Raw genomic sequence first — 27,714 nt, 5'->3', positions numbered from 1 at the left:
TCATACTTCAAAAAATTGTTCCCAAAGGCAAACTACATAATAAAAATGTATAACTGTGTTTCAGAAAGGGAAGACTCTTTTTCTTTGCCTAATATTTCTTGTTGCATGTTTGTTTTCAAGAGCCTAAGTAACAGAATGTCATGAAATCTGTTCTTTAAAAAATGCAGGATATTTAGCACAAGAATATAACTAATTTAACTGGTGTGACTGATTTCACTCAGCAAACTGACTCAAATGTGTTTTGTAATCCCTCAGTTTGGTTTTCAGATGCATACACACAGACATTATATATGACAAGAAGAAAGACTGACTTCAAAATATATAGAACTCTTAGCAGAAAACTGTAGAAAAAGGTTAAAACATGTTATCCCTGAAAAATGTAAATGGATCAGTATCAATGTGGATGTAAGAGATAACTGAAAACAAAAAATGAGGGAGAAAAGCAAAGATGGATGGGAAAAGATATGTAATAACATCTTACTGTGCACAATAATACAGGGAACCAAAAGAAACATGCAAGTGCTCACACATTATATGCATGTGTATATGGAGAAACCAGAGTCCTTCCTTTCAAATGGACAGCTACAGTCACAATCTTAGTCTGGGTATTTACATAGTACTATACCAAATATGACCTTTGCTTTAGGATTAGCATCTTCTGAAATAGTGGTAGTAAACTAAATGAAAGCATATCACATTAAACGTTTTACCTTTTTAATAATGAAAGATAAATTCTAAAGCTTGGAAAACATGGCTTAAAGATAAAAGAAAAGGGCAAGATGGGATGAAATAACCTTTAATTTTTAGATCCTGACATGGTATGAACTTGCTATTTTTATGAACTTTGAGGTTTTGTTCTCTTTAAGTTTAAAAAAGTTTGTTTTGGTTTTTTTTTTTTCTTCTCTGCTTTGTTTTGTTTTTAAATTATCCTGTGCTGTAACATGGATCTTTGCAAAAGTCTGCAAGGTGGATGGATTTCTGCTAGCAAATTCATGCCAAATAGTATAATTCTTTGTGGATTTCCAGCTCAGAAACAATATAGCTGCATTCTCAGATGCTGCCTCTAAGTTAATAAGCCTTGTCTTTTGTCAGGCAGTGAAAGGACATTGCTATACCATCTGAAGTGCTGTATTCTAGCTGGCTTTGTGTTCTGTGGTGAGAGCTGGCCTGGCTGCTTCTGCATCTAGAGAATAATTTGATTGTTTCTGAATGTGTTTCTCATTTTTAAAACATATATTTAGGTATGCTTAATATTGTACCAAATAAATAATTTCCCCCTTTTGGTGGATCATTTGATTTCTGAAAGATTTTGATGCGAAGAGGTGGAGACTGGTTCCTGTTCAAGACAACATTATTAACATCAACTGCCTTGACTGGTGTGCCTGTTTACATGGCTTATGTTAAATCGTCCTCCAGATTTGAAGGTGGTTGGATGTTTTTTTTTTTTTTTTTTGGCTAGACAGCTAGCATTTAGGGTTCCTCAAGTTTCTTTTTATCTTTTTTTTTTTAATTTTCTTCCCTCCCCCATGTGATCCACTCGATAATTTCATCTGGGAAATTGCTTAGCAAATATCATGCTAATGCAGGCACATAAGCAACACTATATTTCTTCTGCTGTCTTCCTCTAGTGTAACATAGCCGTGCTTTTTATTGCAGGTTTTATGTTTGTTAGAGTGCGTCAGGCAGTATTGGTCCCCTCGCACGCAGATACGTTATGATGAGCTGATGATCTGAGTGTCCCTTTAATTGGAACCTGGCAGTACATGGGACTGCTGGGGCACAGGACTTCATGATCCAGTGGCCCCTTCCAGGCCTACATTCCTAGTATTGAAATCTGATATTAGGGAGCAAGATGCAGTTAGAAAAGTCTCTTATTTAATCTCACACAATTATTCTTGCAGGCACCCAGCGCGCCATGTTCAAACAGGCTATGCGGCACTGGGAGAAGTACACGTGCGTTACATTTATTGAACGAAGCGATGAAGAAAGTTATATTGTATTTACATACAGACCATGTGGGTAAGTGTGTATGCATGGTAACAGATACTTGTGCTTTCAATGTTTGACCACGTTTGTCAGCTTTGCAGTGAATGCATACTTCACAGGAAAATGAATAGATAGTTACTGTATTTAAATGATACATGTGTTCTGCTTGGCTTTAGTGTCATTGAAAGCAGTATGTATAGTAACTTTTTGAAGTTATGCCTGTCTTGTCTATTTCTAGATAAAATGATCTTGCTATATGTATATACACATAGATACGAGACTTTTATATTTGGCTTTCTGTCATGCTTTTAATATTTATATGTATTGTTCTAAAGGTATTTCAGGCTTATCGTTTGTTTATTCTTAGCTTTCTCCATGTCACATGTTTAGTGCAGAATTATGTATGGACATCTATCCCATATTTCTTTTCCAGCTTAATTGTTATTAATTGTAATTTTAACTCTTATATTGTTAGACTGTCCTTGCCCAGATTTGTTTAAGCACCAAATTCATGACCGTTTTGTAAATGCCTTCTTCCAGGTCACTGATGTGTAAAAGTGAACAATACAGATTTCATTACTCATTAGTGCAGCTTTCCATTAATCATCATGTTCCATCTTCAGATATTTCTGCTCAGAAATGCCTCAGTCAGCTATGTTTGTAATTTATTCCACTCAGAATTCTTAATTTTATATATATATATGCGCGTATATTTTATATAGTGGTCTGGTCTGTGAACTTCCTTTTCCAAGAGCACTCACTACTTATGGAAATACTGTACTTCTGATATTCACTTTCTGTTTGGGTAGTAGGCTCCGCAGTGAGCAGCTCTCTGTCTTGCTGACTTCCTGATCAATGAACACTTTGTGTGCCTACTTCCGAATTTTTATGGGATAGGGTTGTGAAAAGAAGTTTTGGGACCTCCTTGCATTGTAGGAATGATCCTGAATGTACTTAACTGTAGCCCATAAAATTATATGTAGACTTCATGCAGACTTATCTGTTTAAATTGCCCCTCACGTTCTTCTTAAGGAGTAGGACAACACAATAAAACCCACTTTTAGGCTATTTTAAGAAAGGCATCACCTTTGCCTTGGAAAGTCTCTGAGCAATAGGGGAGCATATTCTATGGGAGCGCCTGTGACCTTGCCTGTTATGTTCTTGTGCTCCCGCAGGTCTGCTGTAGACCCCGTTAGAAACAGTGCCAAATGAAATGGACTTTTGTTCTGACCCAGCACGGCCATTATTTTAGTTAACGAGGCAACCCATAAGACAGGATTCAGGAATACTGACATACGGCTGGAAGAGAAGTGGGAGGCAGAGAATAATTGTGATGGTTCCCTGCACTCACAGAGGTGGAAAGCAATGTGAATTTAAACAGAAGACTGTGAAAGATACAAGTGGTGTCAGGCACTTTAGAAAGAGAAGTATGGGGATATCCAGAGATCTTGGTTTTGTGAAAAGTAAATTCTACAACTTCAAAGTCCCCAAAGCCAAGCGACAGAAAATCTCTCCAGCCAAAGCACTGTTCCTTAGGCTGGTTGATGGAGATCAAGTCTCTTTAGGGTGAAGGCTGGATTATAATCAATTTGAGCCAGAAGGCTGGAATATACTCAATATCTACCTTCAAAGTCACTGTTATCCTTTACAGTTACTGTTGTTTTATTGGCGGGTAATTTACAAATAATTTACAAAGGCTGTAACACGTTTCAAATAAAAACAAGGAAGATTGTGGCTATGAACAGTCCACCAATGATGAAAAAACCCAGGCTAAACAGAAGGGGCAGTTGAATGACTTTTTTTGGGGTCCTGAATCCATAAGTGACTTCAGGAAGAGCCAGATAAATAAGAACGTATCTTCTCTGGGTGGATAGGAACCACTGCGCACTAACCACCGGCATACAGTGCTGATGCAAGATTTTCCATGGAAAGAGCCCAGACCAAAGTGACACCAAACCATCTGCAAACGCTTTCTGCTACATGGCCAGTTGCATTGCAATTAATCTCAGTTCTTTCCCATAGCACCCTGCTGTGTTGGTTTGTTAGCACATTGTGTCATTATTGTTTGTGGTACCATGGCAGCTAACATTCACGGATGAGGGAGACTTTATTGTACTTACCACTGTTCAAATTAAAAACTAAATGATAAATCCTGCCCCAAAGAGCACACAGTCATAACACATTTAATGCAACAGAAAGTGGATACAGGCATATATGTGGAAGTTCAGGTGGCAGTATCTACAAATGTCTCAGATGACAGCATTAGCACACTAGCAAGTGAAGTGTTATTGAGCCTTTGTAAACATCAAGGATTTTCTGAAGGAGCGTAATGCATTACTTTTTGCAGCAGTTCATGGGAAGCTCATCCCAGAAGGGGAGTGATGAAAAAAGCATATTTGAAATATAGCAGCTGGTTATCAGAGATACATGACCTTCCTAAAGTTGAGAGTTTATGCGTCAGCAATGAATGAGAGATAAGTTTTGATTATCATAGACCCATAGGACTGCAAGGGATCTCGGAAAGATGTCTAATGTATTCTTAAGGCAGAAGCAGCTATACTTAAGTCATTGCTGATATATGCTTGTCTAACTTGTTTCTAAAAACCTGCAAAAAAGAATACTTCACAGCCTGCTAGAAAATGTATTGCTTCAGTATCCTTAATACAAAAAGTGTAGGAAGTCAGGGGCAGTATTTTTGGTCATAGCTAAAAGATATTTCTTCTGCTATTAAAGTACATTCACTTTTTTTCCTGTTCACCATGGCCATAAAGAATAAATTATTCCTCTTTCTTTTTTGAAGGAATCTATACTTTCAGACTGTTACTATGCCCACCCTCAGTTCTATTTTCTTTTAGGCTAGACATCACCTAATTAATTTAATCTTGCCTGGTAAGTCGTGGTTTCTAGGCTTTTGATCACATTGTTATTCTTTTTGAGATTTTTTTCAACTAATTGACATCTTTCTTGAAATTGAGGATCCAAAACTAGGGTGTGTTTGTCCAGATGAATTATTACTTTTGCTGAGCCAATGCTAATTCATATATCTTGTAGTCTGTCCTTTCCACTTGGGTGCCTAAGCATGATACCTCCCTGTTTCTCAACAGCTGGCATGTTCAACTCATGGTTGGTTGGGATGTGACTCCAAATAAGAGTCAGAGTTCTTTCCACAGCACTGATACCCCATCACTGCCTCCAGCGTGTGCCATGTTTTGCACATCTCGGGACACAAAATAATTCTGCATTTCCCTTTTCAGATATCTGATCTGTTAAAGTTGCTATCAATTCCAGGTTTGTCTTCGTGGTATTTAGCAGTCTTTTATCAGACTGCAAGTTTAAAGAACATCTTCTCTATCTTCACTTTATATATTATTCCAGCCAGCTTTATGCCCCGCTTTATATCAGGGTTCTCTAGTTTGCTTACGGGCAGCTTGTGTGGAAAAATGTCAAAAACTTTACAGCTGGATCCCTCCTTCCCATCAGAATAATTTCATCTGTTGCAATATTAAACTATAATTATTTGTCATCACGTCTTGTTTATTTAACCTGATTTTGAGAACAGTTAATTACTGAAATATTGTTTCTTAGTACAGCTAAAGCACTTAGTAGTTTGAAATTTTGTAATTACTGGTAGTCATTTGTACCCGTTAGCTGCAGATGTGAGACTATGACTATAGTATTAAGATACGAGTGTTTATGATTTTTCTTCCAAAGCAGTGTACATTGGCATTAATATCTGTTACAGCAAATATTTATGCAGATAGTTGATTAGGGCAAGTAAAACTCTAATTGTAAACAAGTTCAAAACATTCTTTGTTCACTACTGCTTCTCTGTCCTTAAGTTTCTTGCTATCAGATAGGAAGTGCCTGAAGACTCAGTCAGTATACTTCTCTGTATGCAAAGCCAAAAAAGGGGTCAGCACACTGGGATGGCCTCTAGTCACGTGCTCTTAATAAATATGACTGAGTACAAGATCAAGCTTCTTTTTATATAGTGAGACAAAAAAAGAACAATTAGTCATGTTGTTCTGGCATCTCGGCATGCCTTTGATCTGACTTTGTGGCAATTTTTGTTCTCCGCTAGAAGACTTCAGTACGTTTTTATGACAAACTTTAGATGACTTATTACAATCACTACTGTATCCTCTTGGATGGGTATTTGACAAAGCTGTCGGAGATACAGGAAAATCAAATCTCTTTCATGTGCTTCCCCAAACATTGTAGACTAAACAGTTTCTGAGTGTTTTAATGTTTGGGGTTTTTTTAACTTGCTGGTATATTAAATAGACATAATAATAGGCAAGTTCTTAAGGTTGGTGAAACAGGTAAATTCATTGCCCGACGTACAGTTTTGCAGTATTCTTTAGCTTTAAGAAGGGTTGCATGTTATAAAAGGTGCTCAATCACTTTTATGGAATGAGGAGAAATTCAAGAGTTGTGCTAAATAATCTGTGGCATTAGGGCTGACTCATGCTCTCAGGTGATGATTAACTCTAGAGGCTGGCACTCTTCCTGCCCACAGCAGCTGACTCAGCTTCTCTGCTGGTTGTGGTGTGGTCTGCAGGATGGGTGTGACCAAGGTGCAGGTGACCAGCTGCCAAGGTCTAAGACACAGTGTATCCACATAAAACTGAATGAGGGGTGGTTTATCTTAATACACTGGGATAGGCAGCTGTTAACTGAGGAATGGACTCAGTTGGCTGATCTTGGTAATGTTGGGATGGTCACCTCCATGGAGCAAGAAGCAGTAGCCACTTCTGCCATTGCAACAAGTCTTCTTAGGAAAGCGAATCAGAACTTTTGGTAACTACAACTATATTGATCCCTGACAATAAGCAAATTCATCAAGCCAGGTCATAGCCAATAGCTCCTTTGTACAGAGTGAGTTATATTTGTGGTTGAAAGAGGTGTGTTTTCATCAAGAAAAAACCCTCTGCTTCTTGAGTGAGATTTTGTTAATGAATTTCGTGAACTTCTCTCTTTTGCTTTGTGATGTTATGCAGTCATAGTATGCTTATAAATTTATGAAGTTTTTCATCCACAACTTCATAGAGTCACTGCCATGGCAAGCAGCTGTTGTGGTCTATGAGGATTTTTATATGATCATGTTCTGAAGAGCACAGCTTTTTAAAAAAGTGCAACATTGACCCACCCTGATTCTCTCTTCCTTCATATTAATTCAAGAGCATTTTTGACAGTAGCTGTATTACTTAGAAGAATGACTGTATTGTTCCAGTCATTTCACTTTGTCATTTGTTTCTCTTTGCTCACCATCGTTGATCAGCTAGACTGATTAAATGGAATTAGAGATTCAGAAATAGTTACTGTCTCCAACTGTTGTCTGGTGCAATAAAGATTAAAGAGATGAGGAGCTTTAAAAGCTGCCAGTTGACTCAGTTTAAGGGGCACAGAGGTCTTGGCCTTTTGCCAAACACACCTGGGGTCAAACCCATGATATTGCAAATAAATTTCTTTCACAGATTTATTTTTTAATTTAATTTTCCTTACCCTTTGACTCAGTTCAGTTGTTGAAGTGATCAGAATCTTGTAACTTAATTGGAAGAATCTGGTGTGCTTGACATGACACTCAACCTAGCAAATCCAAATGACCCTCTATGAGTCCACGCTGCTGCTGTTATTTTAAGGCTTGGTGTTAATTATAATTTTCTTTGGCATGTAAAGAAACACTCAATAAATTTGTTTATAATTTCTGGGAAGTACTTGAAATCTCTCAAGTAACCAGTGTAAGGGAATTACCATACTCATCTGCCTGCTTGTTTTTAGGTGAAGGCCAGCATGAAAAAAATAATTCTCTGTGTGTCGGGTTTTAGGTGTTCAGTATTAGAGAACCTAGAGGGATACTATGTTAAAGATTGCAGTTAATTTTTTTCTTCCAAAAAGAAACCATCTTTCACATGTGTCAGATGAGGTACCCAAAGTCACTACGCACATTTTATAATGTCCAACTTCTCTTGTTTTTTGCGACTATAATAGTAAAATGTCAAATTATTTTTGAAAACACCTAAAAATCTGATTTATGAAACACTGCTAAAAGCTTTCAGAGGTGATCTTAAGAACCTCTGGTTTTGAAAAACAATCAACTTTTTGGTTTTGTTAATTGCATTTGGTAAATTGGTTAATTCGGTATTTATTTACCATATTTTATAATGAAAACAAATTATCTAAATAACTTGATGTGTTAATCTAGCCATTTTTTTATTCTGCTATTATTGCATAGCTATTGCCTGACCTTTTCCAAGTTACAGTGCTCAATCTTAAAAGGTTAAACCTTCTTTTGGTCCAAATGAAGTAAGAAGGATAGGAAGAGATAGGCTGTAGTTAAACTCTTGCTTTATTCTTTTGCCCTTGTGACTAATGTTAATATAAGCAGAGCTGGAGACACCATAGAGGGTACTATTTGGAATAATTATTTATTATTTTTTCACTTTTTCCTTTTTCTCTATTTGTCTCCAAAGTATCACTGTGCAAAAATTATACTGAAAATCTATGGAAATTTTTAAGCCACCAAATAAGTCTTTGCTAGCTGAAGAAGGTACTGTACATGAAGTCAATATCATAAGCATGTTAAAGCTATTGAAATTGTATTAAATAGTCTACAACCTACAGTCTTAACAACCTGTTGATTTGCTTTAAGCTATAAATATTGATTAATGTTCTTTAGTTTTGCTTTGCAATTTTTCCTCTGTAGAGTTTCCACACAATGGTACACATGAAGACTCAGCAGAAGTGTTTAAATTGTTTTAAATTAAAGTATTTATTCTGCCTTTTCATGATTATGTGTGGTTATCCTAACTTTATTCTCATCAATCTCTTGCACTGCTGTCACGTTGTATTCAGATCATAAAGGTTTTGAATTACAAATTAAATTCCAGGATTTAAACAAATGTGTTTAAATGTGTTGAGTCTCCAAGGTGTATTCTGCGGGATTATAGATGAATGGAAAACTAGATAGGTTAAAATTGGTTGTGGGGTTGGGCTTTGGAGGGTTGTGGTTAATGACTTGGTCTCAGACTGTGACTGAAAGTACAGTATTGCAGGGGCCCATCCTGGCACCTGTCCTTATTAACATTTTTATCAATGACCCATGAAGAGGTGACGGCACATGCTCTTATCATGTTTGCAGATGACACCAAGTTGAGGGGGACCAGATGATAGGCTCAATGGTAGAGCTGCCACCCAGAGGGACCCAGGCAGGCTGGAGGAACAGACCAACAGGAACCTTCTGAAGTTCAGTGAGGGCAAATGCAAAGCCCTGCACCTGTAAAGGAAGAGCAAGATAGGCCAGGCACTGCTGGCTTGGGGAGCGGCTCTGTGGAGAAGGCCATGGGGCAGCGAGCTGGGCAGAAGCTGGCAGCAAAGGCAGCCAACAGTGTCTGAGGCTGTGTGAACAGAAGTGCAGCTGGTGGCTCAAGGGAAGGGGTCATCCTGCTCTGCTCACCACTTGCTAGATCACAGATAGACCCTACATCCAGTTGCGGGCCCCAGTACAAGAAAGATATTAATAACCTGGAAGGACTTAAGCACAGGGCTGCCAGGATGCTCAGGAGCTGGAGCTCTTGCCCTGTGAGGAGATTCTGAGGGTCCAGGGTTTGCTGAATTGGAGAAGAGGTGGCTTCAGGAGGACCCAGCAGCAGCACCCAGTTTGTACAGGGAGGACAACAAGAAGAGCGAGCCAGGCTCTTCATGGTGGTGCTTGGTGGGAGAACGCAAGGCAACAGGCATAAGCTGAAGAAAAAGAGAATTGGATTGGATATAAGGAATAAATTTTTCACAGTGTGGACAGCCAGCCATTGTAGCAGGTTGTGCAGAGGGGCTGTGCTGTCTCCATCTTTGGAGGTTTTCAAGGCCCAACTGAATAAAGACCTGAGCAACCCTGGTCTGACTTCATATCTGACCATGCTTTGAGCAGAAAGTTGAACTGGAGAACTCCAGAGGTCCCTTCCAATGCAAATTATGCATGAATTAGTGGAATTTTACTCATATTTATTCATCTGTAATGTGAATTTTCACAGATTGCGTGCATTTTATACTTTTCTATTTTTAAAATAACCATCAGGCATTGTCAGTGCCTTTTATCTCTTTGCACAAGTTAAGGTTGGTATAGCATAATTACCATGATGATAACCTTAACATAGGTAGGAAGCCCTACCCTATTAAGTTCACCTCTTATGGAAATGGTGACATGCTTTGCACAGAATGTGGATTACTTCACCTGATTTGATTTTTGTTTTCTACCACAGCTTCCTGTAGACTGCCAAGACAAATGCCACATCTTAGTCCTTACTTCAAAGTGTTCAAAGATAAGGAACAACATTTCCTAAAAGACTTGAAGTCTGGGACCTAGGAACGGTGTTGGACAATTTTATTTGGTGTATATAAACGCAACTGCTTATGACAGTGAATTGGGAATTCTATACTAGAACAGACGGTCTTTAATGGCTCTTTAAATGAATGAACTTTTCTGAGAATTAAGAGTTTGGTTCAGACTACAAAGTGTGTACTCCAGCATTCCCTCTCTAATTGGATGGGACAGTAAACATAGTGTAGGACATACAAAAAAACCCCAAAACCAACAAAAAACCCCAAAACCTTCTTAGGGATCCACACACTTTCGCCCCAGGGTGAGCATGAGTGAATAAGAGAGTCTATGACCTTTGGCAATTTCCTTATTGCACAATAGAAACATATTCAAATAGTTGAGTGACTAGTGAAAGATAAAAACTCAGGTAAAAATGATACTGAAAATATCTGTAGTGTTTTAATTATGTTTACATATTCACCTGTAGCCATAATATTTATTCTGCAAACATGCAGTCTGAAAAATATGTTAAGCAAAACCATGTCAGCGTGTCAGGTGCAAAGGTGAAATCCACTGTGGAATCATGAGATAAAATGATGTAACTGCTCTAAATTTTTATTTTCATCTTATTTCTGCTATCTGTTGCTCCTTTTTATCACCTATGCTGTATATTTAGGTCACATCTTAACGTATTTTTTCCATTGCTATTATTTATATCAGTGTTCACAATAATATTTCTATATCATAAATATTGTAAATAGTAATTTTGTGTTAATACAGTTTGTATAGAGTGAGGGAAACACAGAGAGCAAAACACAGGTGTTCTTTATTTTCTTTTACTGTGGTGTGGAACAGTAGCACATAAACCTGCAACATTGACAATGGCACAGAATTATAGCAGGGAGTCTAAATTGCCATTTTTTAAATTTACCTGCCTTGAAGAAAGCTATCAAGGGAAGACACCTTAAGAAATTAGTTACACATGATACTGCACAACTCTAGCTGAAGCACTGAGCCTAATTAAGTGCTTTGACCTAAAAAAGGTGATTCACACCTATCCTTGGAATTATCTAAAGCAGGAAGAAAAGAGTTAACTGATTTTGAGGACAGGAATACTTGAGAAGCAGCTGAGATCGCAAGGAATGATTGTAATGTGGACAATAACTTTTCCCAACAGTGTTTTCAAGATAGTTTCAAAATTCTTGATGCAGCTCTCCTAGGCAGTTGTAGTAGTATTTTCCTCTATAAAGTAACTTCTGTGGCCTTTATAATTTTAAGATATTACTATCATTTTTTGATATATCTATCCATTAGTGCAAAACCAGTATATGCTTACTAAGAACAGGTATTGTGAGCTAAAATGCCATGGCTGTACTTAGCTAATATTCATATTTTAAAATTCAAGTTGTATTAGACACTAGCAAAATTCAATGAGGAATACCAACCAAGACTGACCAGCCAACTAATCAAAGTGAAAAGTCTCTTTGCCACCACAAAACCTGAAAAGGAGAGACAAGCAAATGTCTGTAGAATTTAATCTGCTATTGGTATTGCTCCCATGGCTCCTCTTCCTTTATTGCCACAGAGGCATATGAAGGATAGGATCATTCTCCACACTAGCATCGACCTTCTCAAGGACCAAAGATATTCTGCTATGTAAATGTTGCATCACAAAACATGTATTTTTTTAAAAAAAAAAGAGGGAGGAGGGAGAGGGTGGAGGTGATCTGCTCAGTGCAATTCCATTCCACCTGACAGACTACCGAATTTACAGAGCAGAGATGGGAAATTAGGCTTTTATTCAGGAATGTAATGCTGGCCTGAAATATTTAAGATCTTCAGAGGTGATAGAGAATCAGCTTATGAAACCTGAAATTGTCTTCCATTTTGGTAGGATTTGCTTTACTCTCCTTTCTCTCTCTCCTTTTGCTAGCATAGTCAGCAGACTTTTTTTTTAGCCAAAAAGCAGACATCTCAGATAAATACTGGCAGTATGAATGCTGAAAAGGACATCTCTGTTCTTTAAGTTTACATTGGAATCGTGGAAGTGCAGTGGAATAGGAATGGAACATGAGAGCAGTTGCGAAGCAGAGGGGGTGTTTTGGTTGTTTGTGTCGGTTTTTTTCTTGTGAAAATATGGTGTTCTTGGACTAAGGTACCTATTACAAGAAAACAGGAGTGGGGAAAAAAATGGTTCACACATATCTAGAGCATCCAACCTCCTAATATACTGTTGTTGCAAATGACACTGTATATCACCCATAGCCAGATAAACAAAAAATGAGGATTGCACAGTGGCATCGCAGGATTCCACATCTCCTTCAGGATATGTTCCTTCTGTATTTTCAGCTGCATGCTAAGTGAATCTTTTAAAGGACTACTATTTCACTTGCATCATTTCTGCACCCTTTATAGATGGAACTAATGAAGTAGGGTGACTTTTCGGATCAAAATAAAGGAAACTTACCAGAGCTAAGTGACCAAGAGTCTGGTGAGTGCTGTCAGGACACACAGCAGAAGTATGGCATAGAAGAAACCTTGCCTTTACTTATTCTTTCCGCTTCCCTCTGCATGCCTCTTGAGCGTGCACGGGCAAGTAAGCAGTGACGTGCATGGGTGAGACGGTATTTCCAGTCAACTTTATTGATTCTTTGGGTGAAAAGAAGTTCCTGTGTCATTCCGAGATACAAGGCCACAAATGACAGTTCAGTTGATCACAGCTAGCATCTATTAAGATGACACTGAATAAAAAAAATAATCTTGTATGTGTTCTTTATTAGGTATTCTGCATAATAAGTTGTTCTTGCACTAAATCTAGTTTGTGAGACTGCCGAAATTGCATAGTGCATTGTTCTGCTGATTGTTTTATATAATATTTTCTCATATTGTAACTGAATTTCCTATATGATTTGTAGAGATATGCATGAAAAATTTCATCTGTGTTTATGATTTAATTGCAGGTGCTGTTCTTATGTGGGTCGAAGGGGAAATGGTCCTCAGGCTATATCTATTGGCAAGAACTGTGATAAATTTGGTATAGTTGTCCACGAACTGGGTCATGTGATAGGGTTTTGGCACGAACATACACGACCAGACCGTGATGACCATGTCACCATCATTAGAGAAAACATCCAGCCTGGTAAGATATTCTGATAAATATTTGTCGGGGGGGTGTGTGTGTGTGTGTGGGAAGTCTGTTTGTTTATGATGTTTCTTTCACCTGCTCATCTCTCTTAAAACTGAATGTTTAATAGCAGAAATGACCGTTTATGCCTGCTATTCCTCTTAGCTAGACCTAGACTGATTTCAAGCTGATTCACAAGTACAGCAACTGAAATATAATCTTTTCTAAAGATCTGGCCAAGTAGCAAGTCATTAAGTAGTATTGGCTAGAAGGAGAGAAATGGTTAAGGAAGCTATTGCTCTTAAAGCCTTTTAAAAGTCATGTTTCTGTGCATGACAAAGGGCTTTTCTTTTGTAGTCTTTACTGAATGATAAGTAGAAACATGTCAATAGCTTTTTAGCTATTAGCCAAGAGGTTTAGACCTGGAAGGGAAGCTGAGGATTTTGAATCTGTGACAAAGATGGGCACTGTTCCCACAGTTTCCAAATTACTGCTTCCCTACAGAGCTTGCAGCTTTAGCCAATGGCCTTGGTGTTGTTGAGACAAAGCACCTGAGAACTTTAAACCATGACTGTTATCTCTTTGTCAGTCTAGCTGGTGTGCCCACACTTGTGTCATGTGGGCAAGATGGGAGGGAACTAGGCATGTTCCGTTTGCAATGTTCATAAATGCACATGGTCTTTGTGAAATACTGATTTTGACTTACAGGAATTCTCTGCTCAAGAAGGGGTGAAATCACAAATTGTCCAATGATAGCTTGGAGTATTTGTCTGTTCCTACAGAAAATGTTTTAAAACAAAATAGGTTTGAGATGCAATAAGCCTTTGCCACGTCAACTAGGACTTGGAAGACAACTGGCAGGTGATACACAGTCCCACAAGTCTCTGAAGCCCTGAAAGAGCAGGTGCATCCAAAGCTTCCTTCTGTTCTCTCTGCGTCATGGACTTGTGTAGATGCTGCAAGTGCTCTTCCCCTATGCTTTTTCTGCAATGGGGAAAATCAGCCACAGTGCCGTGCTCAGCCTCCTGCTATCTCCTTTCAGTTGTCTCTCTAGTTTCTGGCTGAAACTACTTCTTGTGGCATGAGCCTTTGAGGATCACTAAATGGGATCAGGAAGTCATGACCACCAACACATTTGGGTCGTGTTATATTATGCAAATTACGTTGGTTAATAATGTTAATGCCACTGCAGTTATTTTGCAGGATACCAGTGGGAATATGAATCAGAGTAAGTGCTGCTTTGCATCTCTTAATACACAGATTAGGACAAAGAACTTCTGGTCTGGAATTATGAACTAAATATAATTATTTTGTTCCTCTTCTGCTTTTGTTAAGTTGCAACAGCTGGCTCTTGAAAATGTGCCTTTGTAGTGCTTGTATTACATGGGGGCTCAGAGAGTAGCCTTTGCTGAAGCAAAGTCTCTTTGGTATCCAGTCTAATGAGTCTACAGTGAGGAGAGTTCTTCTGGGGTCTTTGCTGTCAAAATGATTTCTTTTCTAGAATTAAGAACCATGGACTTTATGGATTCTACATGAAGTGCAACATAATGTGTGGGGCCTTTATGTGGCTTAGGTGAATGAGAACAGTCTTTCTAAATGCCAAATATAGGAATTTGATGTGTGTTTTAGAAGACGTGTCTTCTCTCTTGGTTAATAAAAGCACACAGTTACTCCCAAATAGCTAAGAATTATGAATGTCATTGAGAGATTAGGTGAGGATCTTTGTTGCTTTTCTTTTCCTGTTTGGTTTTTATCTTCACAAAAAACGATATTAAAGAAACTCTAATTATCAATCATTCATAGGTCAGGAATACAACTTCTTGAAGATGGAGCCTGGAGAGGTGAACTCCCTTGGGGAACCATATGACTTTGACAGCATTATGCACTATGCCAGGAACACCTTCTCAAGGTTGGAGTCTCAGGTTATACCTTTTGACTTTTAATTCTATTCCTCTCTGTGAATGCTAAGAACTATGCCTTTTTAAGTATTCCAAAAATCACTTAAAATATCCCTTGCAATATAGTATTCTTACAGCAGTCAAAACACAGCTTGTTTATTTCAAGTCAAAATAATGTAATTAAACATGTTTTATTTCTGTTCAGATTCAAAGCAGCCTTTTGATCTTCCTTCAGTTCTTTAGATTTTAAGACAAGATAATCTGGAAACATAATTTCATAATACTCACTTTCTTTTTGTCTCCACAAAAATTTGAATTTAGGAAAAAAAAAGAGTGAAATGGTTAGAAATTTTATGTTTAACGCGATCTGTTCTCTTAAAGAGAAATCTCCTTTGCGTAACGTCTGAGTAACTGTGTTATGCGAGTGGAACACGTTATAGTATTAGGACATCTACCACGCAAACCACAGACTTTGCTAAAGACTACAGTCAACCATTCATAGCAGAGGCTTCAGCCTCTTCTCTATTGTTTTTACAGATCATTACTGTCATCAAAACTATGTAGCAAAGACTTCTGCTGGTTTTGCTCTGGCCTGTTGCAGGCTGATCCATTCTCAGCTCCATAGTAACTCATGTGGGGCTCGCTCTGAAACTGTGCATGGTTGTGGGGAGCTCTACAGCGAGCTGTTCCCCAAGGCTACTCCGGAGAACAAGCGAAGGAGGAGTCTTTCACCTGGTCTCCTATTATATTTCATACCAAGTCACAGTCTAGCTAATTACTCTCTAGAAATACCAGAGTAATGTAAATTAAAAAAAACCCAACAAAACTTTAAAAAAAACCCACAAGCCAAAACAAACCACCCCAAAACCAACAAAAATGCTTGTTTGAAAAGTGTTGTGGCACAAATACTAGACCATCTGAGACTCTGAAATAAACTGAAGGCCACCAGAAACCTCATGAGGCTTAGCACATTTATTAAGCTTGTTCTCTCCAATATAAATGACATTATTTTAAACAACAAAAAACCTACCAAATAATGTATTCAGCATAAACATAATTCACAGGAACGAGCCATATGAGGTAAATATTAGTCACATCGCTTAATCCAGTTACAGATACTTTACCTTAAGGAAGAGATTATATGAACCTGTATAAAATAGAGTAATTTAACAAGCTGGAACCCCCCTGAGTCCTAGGGCAATGTCAACATCAAGATAATTTGATTTGTGGGCCCTGATCTCACCACTTTCCAAGCTGGCAAAAACTGATAGTGCCGTGAGTAGGCATGCCCTGCCCCGAGGTACAAGAGGTTGTTACTTCCTACTGTTTAAAAAAAACCCCAACAGCAAACCCTTGAGGTCATGTATTGATTTGTACTGATTTATCTTGAAAGCGCGAGTTGTGGAATATTGTCAGCTGTTGTTAGACTTTACTCACCCAGATAAGTAGTAGAAAACACAAAGTTCTGGTAACACACAGTAATGATATTCAGGCTGTATTAAAACTTACAGATTGTTCCCTTATTAAAGTGCTAAAGCATTTAAGAGAGGATTGTTTTCACTTTTTTCAATATATGAATAGCATCAGTTTCAGGTTGTACTAAAAGTCAGTTGAAAATAAAATTATAATTTATAGATACAAACACTTTTTGGAAATAATAATGTGCCTTATTTCTAAATAGTTTATTTCATTGTTTAGATTAGGGTAACATCCTGACATGATTCTTTTTTTTTTTTTTTTTGCAAAATTTCTAGTGATGCTACAAGAAATCTGACTGGGTAAAGAGAGCAGTATGTACCTGCAATACTCAAAATGGTTCATTTAATATAATTTGAAGACCAATCTATATTTATAAACAGTATTCCTAACTACAAAGATCTTTACTGTTCATTCATTTTTGCACCTAAATTATGCCTGAAAATACCAGTTTTACTTTTTAATAAAAGCCCTACGAGTATAAATAAGTTAAAGAACAAGAAAATACAGAAATGTATTCATCCGTTAACTTCCATTTTATGGGATTTCAATGATTTTCAAATTCTGTAACATGATAATAGAACTTAGTTTTGTACCTTAGTCTTTTCAAATTTATTTAAGACTACCAAAATATTTTGACTGATATTTAAAATTTGGGAAATTTTTGAATAAAACTGCACTTTTGGAACAAGCATGCTTCTCTATTACACCTAGTCATTTAGTGTCAATATTATTGAAATCACATATGGTAAGCTGATGTATTTTATTGTAAAGCAAGGAGAGGCTGGCAGGTAAGCACTTATGTTTCAAAAGCAGCAGCGGCTAGAGTAGAGTTAGCTCTGTTCTAACACCTGACAGAATGATGATTGGCAAGTGCGCCTGACTTTACCTGCTCTTACACGTGTAAGTTAGACTTTAAAACGTCCCTTAAAACCTTTGTTAGAAGTAGGAACTTTGTGATTAAGAATTTTGTGATAGGGCTTAAATTATGTATTTTTATATAATTTTATATTTTTTTTTCAATATAGCAAGAGCTTAACAGCAATGCCTTTTTCCTGTGTAGTCTTAATAGTAGTAAGAGATTTCCCTTCTGTTGTCTAACAGAAATAAAAAAGCTGGTATGTTAATTGATGTACTGAAAGAAGATTCTTTTTTTATACCTTTGCATAAAATTTATCAGGAATTTTTATGGACGTGCTTTCTGTATTTAAAGTTCTGCATTTTACGCTCTTATTTATGCCAAATGTAAATTCTAGTTGTACAAAATAGCATTATACATTCATAAAACTCAGACAGTTTTATGACAGAAACCTGATAGGTTTTTTGGGGTCTATTTTTATTTTTATTTTTTTTAGGGGCATGTTTCTGGATACCATTCTCCCTTCCCGTGATGATAATGGTATACGACCTGCCATTGGCCAGCGTACTCGTCTAAGTAAAGGAGATATTGCACAGGCAAGAAAGCTGTATAGATGTCCAGGTATTGCACCACAAACAAACAAAACCCACATATTAGCAACTGTTTGACTTGTTGTTCGAGAGGAATGATAAATTTTTTGAGTCAGCTGCTCAGTAGTCTGTTTCTATGTTGGCAACTGACGTAGGCAGTTCAGGAATTGAATCATAAAAAAGTCTTATAGGTAAGGTCTGTGGAATACAAAGCAGTTAAGGACAGATAAGCTGTATGAAACAACAGTTAGTTTCATGACATTTCAGTATTTGTTTTCTTTAGCTGTTCAATGACTAGGAAAAAAAAAAAGATGCTTAATTTCACTTCTGATTTGCATATTGACTGGAGTCTTTTTTTATTTGAATTTGAGTGCAGAAGGAGCAAATTAAATTATTGCAATCACCTCTGAACACATTACATTTTTTTGAAAATTTGACAGATAACAAGCCAGGGCAACTAAGTTGTAAACTTTTTTTATGGATGAACTGGTTAGGTCTTATTAGAAACAATTGTAACAGTTACATTTAGCATTTTTATATCTTCTGTCTAATGCAGAATCATCCTAGAATTTCAATGGATATTAATGTTCTATCTGAAAATAGTGTTGGGGTAGAGTTGCTGTCTGTCTCAGAGACATAAGTAGCAAGTCTGGAGTAACCCAGAGTCAACCCTGCGGTTGCTCTCTTGTGCAAGTTCTTCTCTAAGTGCTGGCAGAGCGACGGAAATCTCAAAGCACAAGGTTTTGCTTTCCTTGCTCTCGTTATAGCTGAGACCAGTTTTCGCCTTCGGTGTAAACTGCAGCAGCTCAGAAGTGCCACCTCTCAGTCAGATTTGCCAGCACAAGGTCCTTGTGGGAGGCTAGACGTACCAGCTCTGCGCCACATGGGTTTTACAGCCCTCCTGCTCCTCGCAGGAATTAATGAAGCCTCAGTAACTGTTTTAAGTCAGATGTATGGCTACTTTTTACCACCTGATCAATACAGAAGGACTAGAAAGAGGGATCAGGACTGCAGTGATGGAGCTGCTTCAGATTTGTATCAGCAGCAGTGGGATCTACTGAAGATCTGGGGTGTCTGATGTGCATTTGATGTACGCTGTACGGCTGGAATATGCTTTTGCTTTGTGCTGTAAGTACACTGAATCATAATCTCCTATACACTGAGAAACATGCACAGTGTTTCTGGGCCTCCCAAAGGAGAAACCACTTTAACACATTTTCTTTAACAACTGTTCCTTTTGGAATATTTTTTGCTCTTTCCTTTTGGTACAGAAAGTACTTGAATAATGCTTGGCAGCATTAATTCTAATAAGGGTAGAGAGGGAGCAACAATTTTACAAACACAGAAAATACATATGTATATATTTTGATAAAAGACAAATTTTGGAGACAAAAATAGTCTATAGAATCAAAACCACTGTGAAAGTAGCTGATCACATTGACTTAAGAAAGATAGAAAAAAAAATATAGCCTAGGCTGTTTAGTATGTATATAATACTCTAACACGTACTTTCAGTCAACTGAAAAAGATGCAATGTGCTTTTTGAGCTAATATTCAAATAGTTGTTCAGAGAAAATGTCCTTTTCATATAATTCCTGAAACCGTGTAATGCTGGGTTATCATTTGTTTCAATGTCTTGAAAGTCTTGCTGAAAGTTAGTTTCATAGTATTGTAAAACCATGGTTGTTCAGCAGTAGTGTGCACCGCAAAAGTAAGTTATTTTTTGCAGCACTGGTGAACACACTTCAGAAACATAGTAAAAATGAACAGTGATTGCAGGATCATGCTCCTTTTCTGGTGCTTTGTTTCAGCAAACTTTGAGATAAAAGACAGTTTTCTAGCCTTTATTTTATGGACTGGCTCATCTAAGTTTTGAGAGAGAGAAAAAGGCAGAAGGTTTTGCTACAAATTTTAAATAGCATACTACTTAACATACTATTTTTTTTCCAGTTAATATTTTTAATAGAAGCTGAATAACTGAGTAACATAACACAAACAGCCAATAAATAAAGCAGCTCTCTGGAAGTTGCATGGTACTTGCGATCTAATAGATTTTTCAGCAAATAGACTGAAAATTCAGACATTAAGCTTTTGTTTTTATCAAAATAATCATCTGATGACCGTAGTATATAGCAACGAAATCCCTGACACTGTTGTTTTTGGAGGCGTGCTGTATTTCCTATTTCAGACAACAGATGCTAATCATGAAGTCTGCTTAGGATAAAAAAAAAAATCAGTGAATATTTCAAACATTAATAACATCTGCATTGTTTCGTGTGTTGATTTGTGTTGTCTTAAATGTAATGCAATGAAAATACAGAAAACAGTAACTTACATAAATCAGTATTTTCCAGAGATGCACGCTTCTTTGACAAAGGATTTTGTGGGATCGTGCATGTTTCGTTTGGAGCTCTAGTTATTCCTGCAAGCAGTTTCTGGTTCAAGAAGCCTGCTGCGTTGTCTGGGGCCCGTGAACGTGAAGCTGAGCTCAGGGCAGCTGGAGAATGCAGCTGATCCTCACGGCAGCGAAGCAGCTGCACCTCCCGGGTTGTTTTAGCTAGTCAGGATATTCAGGGTCATTATTCAGGAAAGGGCTTAGTGACCAAGAAACAGTTTTGAGCTTGGTGAAGCCAAGACATGAGATTTGATAACCTGCCTTTCGTCAGCTGAGTAAGCGTCAGGACTCAACAGCCTAGCAACAGCAGTTTTGGTTTGTTTTTCAGTTTTTCTTAGGATTTTTGTCAAAGGAAAACATAATTGCTGATAGGGATCTGTTACATTTTAATGCTGAGTGTCACCAGTGGCTTGTCCAGACTCTCCTGCAGTTCTGGGATCGTCTGTGCAAGTTTTGTGGAGCAAAGCCTGTTCCTCTATGTATTTTTATTTCTTTTTGTTACATGATAGACTAAGAAGGAGAAAGCAAACAACTAAATTGAGGGTCCTTCCTCTGCCAATCGTATTTTGAACTTTTTCTGAGTGTCTTGGCATTTGAGAAGAGATCTTGAACTTCAAGGCTGGGTGTGTTACAACAGTTTTCAGACTCTGACAGAGTAATAGAAGTTTTCTTCTGGTGTAGCTACTAAAATTTCAACACATAGTTCTATATAGCAATTATAGTTGATTAAAAATGTATAGGTAGTTTTATAGGAGCAAGAGAATAAGAAAGGGAAATGATGGAGGAGGATACTGTTGGGCAGAAAGAGAGGACAAGACATAAGCGGGTAGAGTGGGACTGAATAACGGATGGGACAGGAGGCTCAGACTGGCAGGAGAAGGCTCTTCAGAGTAAGAGAAGGTGGATGGAAGAAGTTCAGCAAATTTACAAGTTGCCAGGGTCTGTGACAGTATGTGTGGAAGAGAGCTGATCAAGGATACCTAGCCGGGCTCTTTTTTTGTGCTGTTCTCACTGTTCCTCAGGCTTAACTTGCTCCCATCTCTACTATATTAGAAAAGAGTGTTCACCTTCAGAAGTCAGCCTTTTTTCGCTACATAAGGAGGATTAAGATTTTTAGATTAAGATCTTTCCCTTATAACTATAAAGGGCAATCAAGTCAACAGTAAGACACTGAGTTGTAGTAAACTGATTCAAGTTTTTGGTTTACCACGTACATTACCAGCACCAGGTATTTTTAGGACTCTGTGGCACCTATATATGCCATATATGTATAGATGTACAGACTTGGGTCTAAGTAGAAAGCATTAAAGATCTTCATTCTCTTTGGAAAAGGGTAAGCTTAAATTAGCCCTATATGACCGTATGTATTTGCTAGGGCTATGGACAAAGGAATGGGAGTTGTTTCCGTAAGTGTCTTGGAGGATCTGTGCTTTGTCGCTTGCAGATTTCACTGTAATCCTTAGTGGAACCTGACTGCGTGTGTCGGCCAGCCCAGAGAGGTGTTGCACACACGCCGTGTAATTAAACGCTGCCGCAGAGTTCACCGGTAGAAATTGCTTCGTGTAAGCATATAATCTACCTGCTGACTGCACCCATTGCTGATCTTTACAAGGAGAAGCAAAAATAGTTTCCCTTTCTTTACCACAGAAAGGCTTATCAGAAGTCTAACCTTCTCAAGCTATAAAACAGACGGGAGATTGTGGGGGTTTTTTTGATTGGAGAGTGTGTGTGGGGAGAGCTGAAGTGGCATTTCTGCAAGTGGTCCAGCCTAGTAGAGTTGATATAAGGCGTGACATTTAGGAGCAGGAAAAAAACATCAGAAGAAACATTGGCAACGTTAATGATTAACAATGGAAAAAAAAAATGTACAAATGCTTTATAAAGCAGAGGTGTATAGGATTGAAGTTGTAATTAATTTCTTCTGACGTGAAATATACCAAGATTAGTTCTGAGGAAATTTAACTAAGGGGCTCTTACCACTCATTTTACTTCTACATTTCTTTCCCAAAGTGGACTCCATTACTCCATGGATCATGGCAAAGTGTTTATAATATACCATTTTATAAGCCTAATCACAAATACTGTAATTGCCACAGTCCAGTTACAGAGAAAACCTTTACATTCTCTAGTCATCAAATTTTAACTTTTTCAGTTACCATTGACCCATTGCAGAGAAATGTGCCTTTAGAAAGAAATGCCCAAATATCACCCTGTCTACAGTGGCTCTGGAAGCCAGCCTGGAACTCAGATCCCATTGATAATTAATTCAACTATTGATTGGTATAAGCTGTTCTTGTTACAGTTCCCTTGAGTAACTAGCAATTTTAAATTAAAAGGTAAGTATGGAGAAAAATGTAAAGCCCAAAGATACTTTATAAATTCTACTTGTGTTAATTCTTAGTAGAAGTTATTCAACTGCATTTTTTCTTATGCTTCCCTTAAATTCAGAAATATTTATGAAAATTTTGATTTGATAGAGAGCTCCCAGGCATTTAATATGGATATAAGTTAAATTGTTGGATTAACCTGCTTTATTGTCTAATTTCTAGAAAAAAAAATGTTCCATGGCACCTTTTGCAGCTTAAAATCTGTAATTTTAAGGATATATACAACTTCTGTATGCGGAGCATGGAGTGTTGTTAATATTCTGGAGAAAATAATCCAACGCTCTGTATAAGAGAGAAAAATTCTGAAATGTTTTCAAAAATATAAAGTTGTTATGCTTAATTCATTGATGTGTTAGTTTACTTTTGTAACAGGCTAATTTAGGGATTTTAATAGAGTAAGAGATAGTTACACCAGGGTCTTCCTCCTCTCCTCTTACTAATAGCGGGGCTGCATTTGAACTGATATCTCGTATGTCCCACATACTTGATAGCATTTTGTTTGCTTACGTACTTCACATCGTGTGTGGGTATGTGCATGGCATGGCTTCATAATCAATATTTGTGAGTCAAAGTTACAGTTGATTGAAGAAGATGCAACGTGAGCAGGAAAGATTGGACTAACAGCATTCCCCATCTCTCATCGAGTCATCTGCTCAAGGCTTGCTTAGTAACCGTAGTGTTGGTGAAATAGTTACAGCTAGAGCAAACAGATGATGTACTAAAGCTTGGAATATGTACGTCTTGTGAGAGTACACTGATGCGGTATAGTCCTAATGAAGCCGTGCATGGGGAGAAGAACAAGAGAGGGCTCTAAAAGTGGTGAGCAGAATACTTGGATCCTCATGGATCGCTTGAGCGCATGTGCTGCGCAGGGTATCTCCTCCTTGGACTCTGCTTTCCTCTACTCCTGTACAAGACTACGATTTTACTCTTGGCCTTCTCATAGGCACTTTACGTATGCATTGTAAGCTATAATATAGTTCGCTAGTGCTGGGGCAACCCAGTACAGTACTCTGCAATTTATTGAAGTTTGCATTCATCGCTGTGTTAAAAATAAATTGTGGTTAATTATGGACATAGCCTTTTCACTGAAAAGGCTTTGTACAGAAATAATTATTTAGCACTGAATACCTTTTGTGTGTGTGTCATTTGCTGTGGCTGCCTGCAATTTTTTAAAGATAAAACCACATTTTTTAAATGAGGGGAGGAAAAGAATATATTTTTTTCTCTGTTTCATTCCTAAAGGACATGGTGACGGTGACTTGAACCATTGGATTTTTTGGGGGCTGCACCAGTCTGTCTTTTCTCTCCTCATCACAAGAACCATTTCAGTGTCAGAGAGCGTATTTAATGCCTGAATCTAGCTTATGCCTGATATTACAGTGTAGTTGTCAGATTACATTTTAGACGCATTTAAACAAGACAGCCTTTACAGCTGCATTGTCTGTCTTTGTCATAAACAATCTCTTCCTTTGTCGCCTTTTATTTAAAGATTTTCCAGATCATTTATAATTCATTGAGATTTTGATGATACAGTAGTTCACCTGCTGGCAGTGGTAGCGCTGTAATTTGAAAGCACTGCAGATCTGATTACACTGTCAGTCATGGGATAATATTCTCAAATTCACATCTCTCATATCACACCTGCAAAATTGGTGGGTGAAACAACTTGATTAAGGTCAAAACAGATGACTGACTGAGGTGTGACACCCTACCAGAATCAGTTTTAGCAGTGGAGAATGGCAGGAGCTTCCAATGCTGTATTTTAGGGTGAAGAGGAATTATTAACCAGTCCGCCAGCAGCTAGTGGCATGATTGACAGGTGAGATACGGATGCTAAAAGCTTCAATAATAAAGAATATAAAAGCCTTTGGTATTTTAGGACTTAACATTTGCTTTCCTTTATTACTCATATCTCTACAAATCACTGTTGCAAGAGATTTTGTTGAATATAGGATTTAGTTTTCTATACCAATATAAATGAGTGACTTTAGGTCAGATCAGTCTCTCATGCGGGAAAAGCACTAAATTAAATGAAACCACTAACAAAATTCCAGTGTGGTGCCAATCATACCGTGCCAACTTTTGTTTTAGTTCTTAAGGGATGTGTCTAAGGGTGTGGCTAACTTTCTTTTTTTTTTTTTTCACCAAAATAAAGTTATATGTATAATTTTGCAGTTGATGGATAGCAATGACATTTTTAAGACTGCTGTAATTTTGGTTATGTCAGCAGACAGCACACAAGTGAAATAGTTCATGGAATAAAAACATCCTGTGTAAAATGGAATGAATGTCAGACTGGCTTAAAATCATTGTTTTGAATAAAATGTAAAATAACTAGTCTGTTTTCCATTCTGCATCTGCAGTGAGTTAAATGTATTCTGAGTAGATATTGGAAAGATGCATTTTGGTCTGTTAGGCACATTCAATTTTATATTTTTACTGTATTTTGTTTCTTTCAGCCTGTGGAGAAACACTGCAGGAATCTACAGGCAACTTTTCCTCTCCAGGATTTCCAAATGGTTATCCTTCCTACACACACTGCATATGGAGAATCTCTGTGACTCCAGGGGAGAAGGTATTTTAACGTTCCCTGAGCTAAACACAGATACTATTTTCAAAATAAAATGTTGTATTTCTTTAGCTTTTCATTTAAGTTTAAAGCCTTGCATAATAATTGAAAACAATGATATGCCGTGAAAAATGGGACCATGAACTATGTGCCATCGACTTGACTTTGGTCTGTGGCATTAGAACCACATCATCTATTTGGTGCCCGTCCATGTGAAATGAAGACAGGATTTCAATCTGCTACATGCTTGTGTCATGAAATCCCTTCAAAACTGGCTTCCAGTTCAGTTGGTGGTTCGGTGTAAAGGTGGAAGAGGTAGTGTAGGCTCCTGAATGGTCTCTTCTCCAGCACGGGCTTGGGTGAACCAGGCAAACTGTGTGGGGCTGGTAGCTGGGCTCTTAGGATGCTGAATGAGATGTTTCTAAAGTAGAACAGTAATAACATTGGGTAAAGAAACTGTCATTGTACGTGTTCCCTGGTATCGGTTCTAGCACATATAGTTTTACTTTCTGGGTGTCAATTTTAGGAGAAGAAGTGGGGGGAAAAGATTGGCTTGGTGAGAGCAGTTCGAGGAGAAAAGTGTGCCATCCTAGTGAAAGAAAAACCTGTTCTTCTTGTGTACGCTTTTCAAAATGTGCTAGCTGAATCTTGTTTTGAATTATTGGCTCAAATATTAGCCTGCCTCAAAATAAATAAGGGTAGAGGCAGCCATGGGAAATTTCACCTGAGACAATATGTGCAGGGGAAGAAAAAAGGATGTAAGTTTCTTTGCAAGAAGTGGTGGCTGATATTAAGGAAATACAGCCTAAAGACTGAAATACAGAACCTAGCACTGGCTTCAGTACTGGAGAATCCAAAGAGGAAATCCCAGCAATTGCCCCCAGATATTTCAGTCAGTTTTGTCAGTGGTTTCCCATTCTGTACTGGACATAGTTTTCTCCTGATTGGATTACTTTATTTCATGGCTCTTTCAGGTCAGGGTCCTGGTAGACACCAAAATATATGTGCTGATAGATCCTGAGGAGCTGTAAGAGCATTTGCCACTGTGGGGGATGAAAGCAATGTCATTTGGAAAGCGTTCGCCCTCCTCTGGGCAAGAGCCAGAGACAGGAGGAAAAATAAACACACTCTGTGCTGGGAGGGCGTGGGTGGCTCTGCAGGTTGGCAGGGAAAAACAAATGAAAACAGATGAATAAGAAAAGGTTTGCGCAAAAGATGCAAATTACTCTAGATAGGTAATTTTATGTTCCCACTATTTGTGTTGCTTCTTAAACACTGCTGTGAAAACAACAAAAGTGGCTTAGATTTCTATTCCTCAGTTAAAAATATAAAAAAATTGTAGTGTTCATTTACAATTGTTATTGGCTTTTGAAAACAATATTAATATATGAATTAGAAAATGGTCATGCTTAAGTATTCATAGCATACTCCGACTTTGTGTGTAAGCCTATCTGTTGAGGTTAGTGTAATGGTAATATGGTTGTAATACCATTATGTCTTGAGATTGTAATCACCACTGGAGCTGTATTATACTGTACAAAATCTTAATGGGGGAAAACCCTTGTCTTGGTCAGCAATGTAAGACGACCAGCTCTCTTTTCATCCTACCCCCTGCCCCAAATGGGGTAAAAGATTAAATACAATTTTCTAATTGAAATTTGACGTGACAAGTTGTGTCTGTAGGGCACTGTTCTGACCTCCAGCTCTCATAGCCTCCATGTAGTTCAGCAAGAACGAAGTAAATTATATTTGTGCTAGTGTCAAAAAATCTGTTTTGTCATTGCTATTCCCATAGGATATTGTCTGTCTTGAGATAAGGACCCTATTTGCAGCAAGTTATTGATGTAAATAGCAGATAGCAGAAACGAGGTCTAAATCTTAACTAATGCATATATCACGGTACCTTGGACACACATTATGCTTGATCCCAAATTTTCTCAGTAAATGATGATAACGTATTTACGTTATGAAGGGAAAATAAAAATATATTTAAATTTTTGTTCCTTTGTTTGCTACTTTGACCCTGATAGATGTCAGGAATGTTGTGTGGAGGTTAGAGTATGTGTAAGTACATCACATCATGTTCTGAAATGTCAGTGAACACTTCAGT

At 37.8% G+C, this 27,714-nt stretch overlaps 1 protein-coding gene across 6 annotated transcripts in view; it reads left to right on the top strand.

Moving 5' to 3' along the window:
• TLL1 (tolloid like 1) overlaps positions 1-27,714 on the top strand; it is a 141,235-nt gene that overhangs the window by 68,699 nt on the left and 44,822 nt on the right. For 5 of the 6 annotated variants that reach the window (XR_008577095.1, XM_054825420.1, XM_054825422.1 and 2 more), the window contains 5 exons: positions 1,902-2,019; positions 13,264-13,442; positions 15,231-15,336; positions 18,157-18,281; positions 25,495-25,610. Coding sequence is in view for 5 of the 6 variants with exons in the window: in XM_054825420.1 (XP_054681395.1) it covers positions 1,902-2,019; positions 13,264-13,442; positions 15,231-15,336; positions 18,157-18,281; positions 25,495-25,610 (644 nt within the window). In the remaining variant the exon portion in view is untranslated. Of the gene's footprint in view, positions 1-1,901; positions 2,020-13,263; positions 13,443-15,230; positions 15,350-18,156; positions 18,282-25,494; positions 25,611-27,714 lie in introns of those variants that run through there. The other variant, XM_054825424.1, reaches the window with a different exon arrangement.

The sequence above is a fragment of the Grus americana genome, chromosome 4 (assembly GCF_028858705.1).
Source record: "Grus americana isolate bGruAme1 chromosome 4, bGruAme1.mat, whole genome shotgun sequence".
In the NCBI taxonomy this organism is placed as follows: Eukaryota; Metazoa; Chordata; class Aves; order Gruiformes; family Gruidae; genus Grus; species Grus americana.
The sequence above is the reverse complement of the archived record's forward strand: the minus strand, read 5'-3'. Positions and strand labels throughout refer to the sequence as shown.